A 12,338-nucleotide genomic window follows, 5' to 3' on the forward strand; every position below is an offset into this window, starting at 1 on the left:
CACAGCAGCTTGAAGGAAAGATGGCCTTAATAAGAATTGCACCTTTCGCCTCCAGATTTATTGCAGCATTTTGCCAGAAATTATTCTTTATTAAAATATGCTAATGAGGCGATCAGTGCACCATCGTGCTGAGCAGCTTAGGGCACCTTCCCACATACTTATCTTCCACCTATCTCCGCCCTCCTTTTCCTTGATTGACAACTCTAACTTTACAGGAGACAAAGGAGGGCGGGCTTTAATGGAAAACAAGTAGGTGGGAAGGTGCACTGAACGGCTCAGCTGTATCAAGGAAATACGAAAAACAGTCATTTTGTGCTGACAAGACTCCCTGCTCGGTGCGTCACGGTGGGTAAAATCATTTATATACACCTCCCACCTGCTCATTTTCCCTCTATCTCCACCACCTCTTATTTGATTGACAGCTCTGGCTTTATAGGGCCAGAGAAGGACACGATAGAGGGAAAACAAGCAGGTGGCAATGTGGACTTAAATGATTGGCCCCGCCATGAAGCAATGAGTGCCTGTACTTGGTTTGAACAGTCATTCTGTGCCGACAGAGTCCCTTTAAAGGGAATCTGTAACCCTCTTGAGCTTTTTGAGCTATTAATCTGGGCATACAGGTTTTATACAACTGAAATTAGCCATACCTATATGCCTCCTGAATGATGACTTGTTCAGTAAAAATCATCTTTTATAGATTCGATCTTCCAGACTGTGGGGCGTAGACTGCCCCCAAGATAAGACTGCCTCCGGTCTTCACTGTACAAGATTTCTCCTCCCTTCCTCCCTTTGACGTAATGTGAGGGGCCGAAAATCCCGTGCCTGTGCATTCCACCTGCCATCTCTCCTCTGCAGGTTCCCTTTAAGGACTCGATCACAAGAGCGTATAAATTGAACGAGTGCAATCCAATTAAAAATTGCATAGCACTCAGCCCAATGTCATATTATGGGGCAGTGCAGATCAGGGATGATTTTTTTTGTGCCGATTTGGCATGAGAGAACAATTGCAGCATGCTGCGATTACATCCGAGAATCAGATCGCACTCACCCACACAAGTCCAAGGGTGCGTGCGAAACATCAGATTGCACTTGGATGTCATCTGAGTGCAGTCCAATTACCATGGACGCCAGCAATAGATGAGATGGAGAAATTACTTTCTGTGCTGCCATTCTCTCATGAGAGAGGATCGGAGCACTGACACTCGGATCACGCTTGCAGCAGAGCAGGAGCTGAGTACCTTTGCATATCGCATCCAAAGCTCTCGCATGAGAGAATCATCGAATGCTACTCGCCAGTGTGAGTGAGTCCTAAGAATACTTCTCCCCAACTATCAAACTTAGGGACCGCTGCAAAACATTCCATTGCCCGTTTTCTGGGGACGTGTCCAGTTATTTCAAGAATTAATCTGCAATACTTCCACACTAATTTATTACAAACTTAACTGAATTCATCCAGAAGGACAATTCTTACCCAGCGCGGCTTATTAACATTTCTAAAGAACTATTCACACACACACACACACATAATTTAGTGTCATGGTAAGTGCTGCTGATTTGCGGTTATGTTGGTACAGGTCACTTTCTGCCAGCCCTGTAGTAAATATACCATGAACTGACTCCCACACATAGATCACCTGAAATTCAATTAGAGTTGGTTCTCGATGTTCCATGCCAGAGGTCCGGTCCGCCTGTCACTGTAGCACATACTTTCAGTCTACCTACAGTGGATAATAATTAGTCCCAGAGCTGGAGCTGTTATTACTCATTTTACACTTTCTATAATAATCTATTTAGAATTGAGAGTCCTCAGTGGTTGATACCTTTTAATGGCTAACTGAAAAGATGGTAACAAATTGCAAGCTTTCAAGACTACACAGGTCTCTTCATCACGCATAGACTAAAAGAAATTCTGAAGAATCACATATTTATGCACAACACATCACAGAAAAAAAAGAGGAAAGAACCATGGATAAGACAGGTGACATGAAGCAGAATTACCATGAGTGATAAACAGTTATGTCCATACATATTGGGCCAGTTCTTAGATAAGGAATGTTTTATTGTCCTCTGATTGGGGTTGGTTCTGTGCTATGTTGTGCATAAATATGTGATTCTTCAGAATTTCTTTTAGTCTATGCCTGATGAAGAGACCTGTGTAGTCTCGAAAGCTTGCAATTTGTCACCATCTTTTCAGTTAGTCATTAAAAGGTATCAACCACTGAGGACTCTCAATTCTAAATATTTGTCTAGGTAAATTATAGTAATATAGACAACATTTTCGGGCCTCCTGAGTGACGCAGTACTCATAGAGAAAACCTGGAATCCTGCTTCTACCATATGCAGGAGAAGCTTTAACACCTTAACAACTGCCAGTACACCTTCTTATGGAAGTCATCGAAGGGCCTTTTTCTCCAGTGCTCCCCCCCAACAGGCAAAAATGTAGCTATATACTAATACTATGGCTGACATGTTTCTGCAACAGCCCTTAGCGGTTTTAGCACCGATCGTGGATGTTTAATCCCCTAGATGATTAACACAGGGAGGTGGGGCTAAAGCAATATTTTAGTGTAAAAACCATCTTTTCTTTTATTTTCACTGTTTCATTGCGATAAAATTTTGTTTTCAAAATGCTCACCACACCCCAAGATGAATTCCTTAAGAGTTCTAGTTTCCAAAATGGGGTCACTGGCAGAGATACTTTGCTATTTTGGCACCTCAGGAGCTCAACATATGTGTCATGACATTGGAAATCTATTCCAGGCAAAATCGCGCTCCAATAAAATCAAATAGCGCTCCTTCCTTTTCAAGCCCTTCAGTTGGCCCAAACAGAAGTTTTTGGCCACATATACCTTTCTGATTCAGAAGAAATCACATAGCCAGTGGTGACATCCATTTTATTTTATAAACAAAGACCGTATTCACTACGGTAACTGGTGCTCAAGTAGGCTCCCAAACCGTTGATAAGTAAAAATTATACTTGCCACTCAATAGATGTGATTAGAAAAAGTTTTTTAATGCAGTCCAAAAAGTAGTAAACACAAGACGTTTCGGTCTAATTGACCTTCTTCAGTTACCGACTGCTGTGTAGTGTGGACACTGCCATGGCAGGCACCAGGTTTTCCTATGATACGGGCATTTACCCACTACGAGAGTCACTGGTACAGCATTACTGCCCTTAATGTATACATATGTGGAATAACCTAAAGTTGTTTTTTTTTACACAAGATAAGTTCAAGAAGAATAAGGTTAAACTAAGTCGTCATTCCAAAAGTGCATGTTAAATTAGCTGTACAGTGATATAGGGAATTTAGCCCCTATAAAAATCATACTTGCACTGTACATGTTTATGGCACAATGCTTTTGAAAATAACTTTTAATTCAAATGCAAATGAGGAGGCTTTGGTGCTCCTCTGGGGTGACTGTAGTGCACTCCTCTAGTGCACTGTATAACTGCCTCAATTAGTATTTTTGGCACTGCTCTGTTTCTGATTGACGGCACTTACTTGCCCAGAGTGAGCGGTGTCAGAGCTTAGCCTGCTTATCTACACGTGCACACTAACAATGCTTGACCTAGTCGTGGTGTTTTAGAGGAAACATAGTATGAAAAGTCGGCCAGTATCAATAAGCCTGGTGTGATCCCCAGATGGCTCCTCTCTGCCCCAGCCCAAGTGACTGACAGGTCTCCACCTATGTACACTCATGGCAGGGACATGTCTGTACTGTCTATAGGGATAGAGCTTTACTAAGTTCTCTCTAAAAACCCCATGGTGTTTCAGAGTAAATCATAACTGGCTGCAGTCACACAGCCAAGCTCTGATTCATGCTGCCTGTGGTTAGGGCAGCATGAATTTAGTGGGAGGTTCCTATTAATGCAAAGTGAAATTAAAAATTATATTTTTCCCACTAAAATATTGCTGTAGAATCAAAATTTTCATTTTTACTAGGAAAAATAGGACAAATAACCCCATATAGCAAACTAGACCCCCCAAAAAAATTAAATTTAGAGATGTGATTAGAAATTTTAAACCAAAGGTGGTTCACAAAACTTTATAACAATGGAGTGTGAAAACAAAAAAAATATTATTTTTTCCCTGTGAAATTATGTTCTCCATACTTTCATAATGGGTAATAAAACAAATGGATAAGTAAATATTATACTTGGCACTCAATAGATGTGATTAAAAAAAGTTTTTAGCGCAGTCAAAAAAGTAGTAAACGCAAAACGTTTTGGTCTAATTGATCTTCCTCAGTTACTGACTGCTGTGTAGTTTGTAGAATTAGCAGTATTCAGTATGTATAAATCCCGTAAACACTGTCTAACAGGGTAGAAGGAGAGGCCTCACTGTTTTCTTAAAGAGATTCTGGATGGATAAGGGTCAAATATTTATCATAAAAGGGATTATATCTTTTCCACCAAAGAAGTTAAACTTGGGCCTTATGCTCAATATGAATTAATTGATTGCAGGTCTATAGAGCTCACAGTTTAGTTTAGTTCTGCCAGGTCTCAATTTCATAAGAAGGTCTTCAATGTCAGATTTAGTTTGAATCCACCAAAAACAAAGGTGACTTGCGGTCTGTACTTAGCTGGGCACATAGAGACCCTGCACTGCCGTACAGCCTCTGCATAAAGCCCTAGTTAGCTTCACATTGGGAACAATATATAAAGTTATGAACTTAGAATGGCTTATTACAAGATCCAATATTCCACCCGAAAATAAATATTCTGTACAAATCCAGGAAGAAGGTAAGAAGAGCTGAGACCATCAACAAATTGCCAAAGCAAATGTCCCCACTGTGCTATCATCAGCATTCCTAGTAAGAGATTTCCAGGAATAAAGATTGTAACATGAACTTTTTAAATTTGATTTGATTATTTTCCTCATTTTTTATACTTTAGTTGCCACAAATAACATAAATCTTTAGTTATGCAAGAAATACAAAATACTCAGTGTGTATCATTTTATGACATATTTATTACTGATGTTGGTCATAGCTCAAAGTTACTCAGAGATGTGAAATCTCCAAGAATCAGACACCACTGAAAGACATTTCAAGAACACGTTTCATGTCTCTTTGGCAATCCATTGTACTATCTTCTCCAAGAACTGCAGTAGGCTTCATGCTGTCATCTTGTTGGTCATCAAGAACTTCTTCAATATCCATCAGAATATACTGACGGGTGGGTGACAATTGACAACATTTATTCATAAGACATTTAGGCTTCATTCAAACAATGAGGCCATGTTCCGTTTTTTGCTTTGAACTCAGTAGTACTGCAACGTTTTTGCAGCAATATTCCAAAATATCTGCAAAAAAAGTTGAGGTTCTAATACAACAGTGGATAAAAAAGTAACACGACAGTAATGTTTGGATGAAGCTTTAAAGGGAATCTGTCACCACATTTGAGCTAGGTAAACCATTAATATTGGCATACATGTTATAGAGTGAATAAAAAGTGATGTCTGTCTGTCTCACATCTCCTGTGTTGTTGCAGATAAATCATCTTTTATGACTTTATGTTTATGAGGTCTTCCAGGCTATGGGCAGGTTGCTGTCTGTAATGTCCATACACTGGCCAACTGTCTGAAAGTTTCCACTTAATTGATAATTATGTGCTTGAAATGGTGCACATTATACAAATTATGCAACAGAACTGAGATAATTTTATAGTTTATTACATCGATTTATACATCTACTATATTTATTTATATAGCTTCTAAATGTAAAAGGGCTGTCCATAACTTTAATACTGATGATCTATCCAATGGATAGGATATCAATATTAGATCGGTGGGCATTGACATCATCGGCATCAGTCAGATGTATACCGTGTACGTAGTGGAACAGCACAGCTTTGTACGCAGCTTAGTGCCTGCTGCCAAGAACTGTAGCTCAGCTCTTATTCAATTGAACAGAAATTAAGCTGCTGTTCTCAGCAATGGCCATAAAACAGTATGTGGAGCTGTGCTGCTCCTCTCCATACACTATTGACATGTGACCGATGCCTGAGCCTAAAGTCGGACCCCCACTGATCTGATATTCCATGGATCAGTCATCAAAGTAGTAGTAGAAAATCTCTCTAAGAATTATTCTTTCAGGGTTTTCCTGAAGAACAGTTGAATGCTCATTATCCGTATTTCTCGGGAGGTTATTGCATAAGAACTTCAAGATGTTGTCTTTGAGGGGAGATAAATGTTTCAGGAAACAAAGAGCAGATAAGAAAACCTTTATATCACTCTGAGAAAACAACCCCACCAAAAGAAGCAGTAGCAAGAATCAGAAAGAAGCTACTCAAGAAATTCCAGGGAATATCAATCAGCTACAAATCATACTGTTTCCACACATCTTGTATTGTAACTTAACCCCTTCGCGACATGCGTCGTACATGTACTGCATATGTCGTCGTACATGTACTGCACATGTTGTATCTCCCCCTTTGATGTGGGCTCCGGCGCTGTTCCCACATCTTTCCCGACACAGGTCAGCTGTTTTGAACAGCTGACATGTGCCTCTAACAACCTGTTAAATGCCGCTGTCAATCTCTGGAAAGAAGGGGAGCGAAAAACAGAAACGCAAAAATGAAAAAGGGCTCCATCATGAAGGGGTTAATGTCAATATTCTCCACAAAACCAGATCACAGCAAGTAAAAGCTATAAAGAGGAGGGAAGATAAAAAGATAAAAGCAGGTGATATGTCCTAAAAAACTAACGGTCTACAATATTAAATAGATTTCTCAGATCTGTTAATGATGGTGTACTCACTTTGTGTGGGGAAACGGGGGGTCGGCGGGTGTCCAAGTCCGCTAGCCGGAACCGCATGGTCCAGGGATCGTCCCGCCTAACACCTGCTATCCCGTTAACGTGGGCATAACGCTACTCAGGCAACGCAGGGTGAGGGTAAAACAGTGTGGCAATGCTTTACTGAACCACACAACAAGCAGATAACAAATAGAACAGTCCCAGCAAAATTCCGCAAGATGGTGCACATTACAGAGTCTCACCCTTCCGCTGACCCGCTGGGATAATGGCAGATGTTATGTCAGAGCTCCCAGGGTCAGCTACCCCACCTGTGGTACACACATAGATAGGAGGTAACGACAAGTGTAGGGAGATGATAGTCCATAGAGTCCATACGAGGTCCAAAGCCAGTTGACATGAGAGTCAACACCTGGCTAAACCGAGCATCTCCATGGAGCCAGGCAACAAGTGGGTCCCAATCCTGGCTTTCTCCAAACTTATCCATGGTTCAGCGATGGTCAATGGAGCAGATCTGTATCCTTCCAACCGGAGCTGAAAATCCCTAGGTTGTTTCCTATAGAATGATAGATCCGTGTCCCTCGTGATGGTGCCATGATGAATTGGCTGCAGTCCTGTCTCGTCCTCTGGGTGTTTTGCAGAATGTCTGGCTGTATCACTCTCTCTCAGTCTCTCTGTCTCTGAGTCTCTTTATACAGAGGCATGAAACCTTCAGCCCACCCTCACCGATAAGGAGAAGAATGGTGACGACCAAGTTGCCTTTTTTGATTATGTAATTTATTTGTATAGATTTTTCTCCTCTGTTTTACAAATTAACAAACTATCTGGGCTAGACAATGTATAATTAGCATATCAGTAGACCGCACTATTCATCCAGGATAAGAGCACACTGTTATTTCAAATATCAGCTTACAAGTCAATATTCCAGGCTTACACAAATAAAAGTCTGTTTTCTTGACCAACCAGAAATGAACACTTAAATCCAAAAGTCAACATATAGTTAAAAAGTCCATTCTTCTTGGTTTGCTAAGCATAGTCGTCTGGGTAATTAAAATATAATCTGGTTTCTTCACACTTTGTTAATCCATGACAGAATGGCTACATTATCCTTGCATTAAAATGAGTATTTATAGCTCCAGCTATGAAGTGAGTCCAATGTATTCAGTCTTTACCCGTCCAGACTGACAGCTGCAGCTTGTACTAAGCAGTGTGAGATTTCAGCAGCAGCAGAGAGGAGTGACACTAAGGAGCTGTGAATCAGGCTAGGTGCAGGGAGATTGAGTGAAAACCATCACAAAGGATTATACAGCCGTTCTGACATGGATTTTCAAATTAATCTGATATATCTATTTAGCAATGTCTGCGGTTTACATTGTAAAATCTGGTTACAGATCTGCTTTTAGAAACAAAATTGATGATACTAGCTATGAAGTTACTTGTTACAGTTTGAGAAATAATAATGAAGTGAGAGCAGCCAATTTCCATCAACAATGTTTATCGTCTTCATATGAATATCATCATTTTATCATTTAGACTGGATAATTCATAGTTTGTTCAAAATTGTAGTAAATGAGCTTTAAAAAAAGACCTTTCATGACTTTTTACATTCTAAACCAGCTATGTCATGATAATGGTGCTAAAGATATTCATATAACAGTTTTTATTTTTTTACTTCTGATCTCCGTAGCAGAGATATTGGCTTGTAAAGTTTCAAAGCTAATTTCTCCATTAATTAAAGGGGCGATAGCAGAGATTCTTCTCTGGGGGCATTTACTTGTTTCCATAAATGAGGATGCTCAATCATAAGCACGCAGCTTCCATAGGTATTTAGGGAGAATGCAAGAATTCGCCCCTACCGAAGCTTACCAGCGACTTTCTCTGGGTGACCTGGTAAGAGTGATGTGCCGGACCAGGTCACACGAAGGTCTCACTGCCGGCACACACAGGGATTGTAAATGGGGTCATTACATACAACACTCTGCATCTATCTCACGCATTGGGGAATATTGCCGCAGGGCCTGGCATATATGCAGAGCGGTGTATATGGCATGCAGCTCGCACAATAGTGTTCCCCTCTGTCATGTCATTCATAATGCAATAACATGACAGTGGAAAGAAAGGAGAGTGGAGGCGAGCGAGCAGCATGTCACTGATACCGCGCCGATTCTATCCCACTTACCAGGGCACTATTCCTCTATATCTAGGGTAGATGCACCATGTAGTACATAATGACACACAGTTACTCTCTCCTCCCCTTGGAGTTACAGTAGGTGCTGGCAGTGAGATCTCCATGTCACCCGGTTAGACACATCAGTCTTACCATACTAAAGAGAGAAAGATGGAAGTTCTAAGCTTCTCTGGGGGCATCCGCCCTCCCCCCAACATGTCACTGCCTGCTGATGAACTATACCCCTGATTCATCAACACCTGTATTGATCATGCCACTTTTGGGGGGGCAGCGGGGAGTCAAAAGCACCTGATTCATTAAGACGTGCATGCCACATAATGAATCCGGTGAATCTGAAAAGTGGTGTGCACCTATGTACACCAAAGGTCTCATTCCAGTCAGGGACTGGAGTAGGATTTTGGGCCTAAGGCACATCACAACTGATCTGAAATAGATGAGTTGCAGCATCAGACACCGTTCTGCCCCTGTCCCACCCCAGTGCCACCCATTGTGGCTAAGCTAGATTAAACTGTAATAATAATGGTCAAAGCTGCAAAATTTTATGTGAAACTTCAAGTTGCACAAAAAATGTTTGACTTCTCAGAGTGTTTTATTCAACATTTCTGGTGAAAAGACTTTAATGAATCAGGACATTTGTTTTATACATATCTTTAGCCCCTTTATCATGACGTATCAAGCTTACCAGTTAGTAAGTGGCGAAAGGTTCTGTTTAAAGAGAATCTGTCAGTACGATTTTGTAATGTAAAGACATGGCTGTAATGACGCTGTAAGGCCACATTCACACGTTCAGTATTTAACATCAGTATTTGTAGTGGTGACGTATTTCTATTACACTTTTCCTGTGATTGTTCCACTCCTGGTTTTGGCTTACAAATACTGATGTGAAATACTGACCAAATACTGAATGTGTGAACTTGGCCTTATACAGATTAAATTGATACTTTGTGTAAAGAAATCCACTTTGTTCTTTAGTAATCGATCAAGGGGATTGCAGTCCAAAATGTAGAAAAAGAGTTCTCAGAAAAATAATGTCAAATATAAGTAGAATAATCTGAGAACTGTCAAGATTAAATGTCCAAAATTCATAGATTTATTCAGAATTATGACCAGTCATGTAATACTCCAACGTTTCGGCCTGATGGGCCTTTGTCAAGGTAATTATCTGTATGACGGTATTAAGAAGATACTGGTTAAGGAGCGCGTGCATACGGAAAGACGCCGATTCAGTAGTGTGGTGACACTTTGTTCTTTAGTCACTATTTGAAGTTTTCTGCTAGCTGGACTGTACTCCTCCATGTCTGTGATTCCCCGGCCCATGCGTTTGCATACAGATTAGCTGGGAAATCACACACAGGGAGGAGAAGACCCAATGTACAGTCCATCCCCTGTGCACCCAAATCTAATTATCAGAAAACTTCAAATGGTGATTAAAGAGAAACAGCAAAGAGGATTTCTTCAAACGTATCAGTGTAATCCGTATTACAGCCATGTCTTTACATTATAAAATTGTGCTAACAGGTTCTTTTTAATGCAATAAACTAAAGTGTCCAATTCACTAGGAGACCCACAAAATTCACAACGACATCAGATTTGCCATTATTCACCAAGAGCAGAAAGATTTGAAAATGAAAGGTTTTCAACCTTTTTCTTTCAGAATCTTTCCCTTCTCCCCCATCAAGGTCACAAAAGTATGGGATTGAGTAGAGCAACCTAACACTAGGAAAAAAATCCCCTTTATAAGAATAAAATCATTAATATTATAAAGGATGTGCATTAAAAAATCAAGCAGAAATAGAAAAAAAATGAAAAGATAAAAATACAGAAAAAATGTAAGTAAAACAAGATGGAAAGCAAGAGAGAAAGTTGTTACAATCCCATGTAACAACTGTTCATTATATTCTCACAAAGGGGATATTCCTAGTATTAGCTCCTTCTCCCCCTTCCCTTTCTAGTTAATTATCTCATTACATTTGTATTATTAAACAATAAAAAACGCGTCTTAATGTTTTGTGATTTTGCAAAAGTAGATATGAGAATAGGATAGTAAATATTAATGGCTTTACCATCAGGTCTCAGGGTCTTGGGAGACATCTTTGCCTTATTTGTAACAGCTGTTTCTTCTTACATGTGGTCTTGGAGTGCGCACAAAGCCAGTCTGAGGGGGGTACAATGGATTATTTCGGGGGAAAGTGTCAGTATTCTTACTCTGAGCCACACTCGATCGCTGCACAGTATTCCTGTAGTAGAAGACACTCTGTGCTTGCTGGATGCCATTGCAGAGGTAAGTGTTCCGTTCTTTACTCTCAGCGAGCTAATCACAGCAAAAATAAAAAAATGATAAATGTATTTGTATTATGAAGGTTTATAACTTAAAATGTAGAACTGAGACATGTCTGCCCAGTGTATATTCTAACTTCAGACCCACGTACAATGTGGATAACATAGAGGCAGCTTTATTATTAACATCATTGTTACCCGGTTAACTCTATGTAAAATTAATTTTAACACCATAGTATTTGATGTGATACACACTACGCCGCTAGAGCAGGTGAAAGCTTGACTTGGCAAACATTTACTGAACTTTTGAGGTATGCTTACATATATCAGATTGTATGGAATGGCTTTCTAAGAAAATTCTGACACATGTAAACCTATCTTTATAGGACAAATATAAGGGGTACGTGGGATGCCCACGCTGGTACATCACAGACATTTAAGATGCAAGACATTTTTTTTCTTAACATGGTGGCACTGAGAGCAGCAGCTGTAAGCACGTCCCAGCACTGACTGACAGCTCTACAGTGCATCAGTACAGAGTAGGATGTCAGTCAGTGTTAGGCCGGGGACATACTATCGGATCACTTTTGATGCGAGAGGATCAGATGCGATATGCTAATGACACTGGGCTCCTGCTCTGTGCTCCGATCCTCTCTCATGAGAGAATGTCAGCACAGGTGTGGAGGAGACGGAGAAAGTAATTTCTCCATCACCTCTGCTGCTGGTGTCCGCGGGAATCGCACTGCACTTGGGGGATATCCGCGCGCAGTGCGGTTTCACACACACCCATAGCCTTATATGGGGGCATGCGATCCGAATCTTGCAAGAAAAGAAAACGCCACAGATAACACAAGGGTAGGATTAAATTGGATTGCATTTGTCAGATTTAATCGCGAGGCACGCCTCTATGACTGAAAGCCATCAGTTCCTGGGAGAAATTAAGGTAATATTCTCCTGGGTGCTGCGCGTTCAATCCTACGGCCAGGTACCTTTATGCTACAGAAAATAAACCGCTGCGTTTCTGCGTGGAATTTTCTGCAGCATTTGCACAGAACATAGGTTTACATAGTACTGTACACCACATGGAAAACTGGTGCGGGTCCGTAGAGCCAAATCCA

At 40.6% G+C, this 12,338-nt stretch overlaps 1 protein-coding gene across 1 annotated transcript in view; it reads left to right on the forward strand.

Annotated features, from left to right (window-relative positions):
• The first annotated feature begins 11,133 nt into the window (after positions 1-11,133).
• Positions 11,134-12,338, forward strand: part of LOC143775402 (cell surface hyaluronidase CEMIP2-like) — a 123,693-nt gene continuing 122,488 nt past the window's right edge. The window contains exon 1 of the mRNA XM_077263506.1: positions 11,134-11,224. Coding sequence (XP_077119621.1) covers positions 11,211-11,224 — 14 coding nt within the window. The 5' untranslated portion in view covers positions 11,134-11,210. The remainder of the gene's footprint in view (positions 11,225-12,338) is intronic.

Source organism: Ranitomeya variabilis, chromosome 5 (genome assembly GCF_051348905.1).
Source record: "Ranitomeya variabilis isolate aRanVar5 chromosome 5, aRanVar5.hap1, whole genome shotgun sequence".
NCBI classification, from domain to species: Eukaryota; Metazoa; Chordata; class Amphibia; order Anura; family Dendrobatidae; genus Ranitomeya; species Ranitomeya variabilis.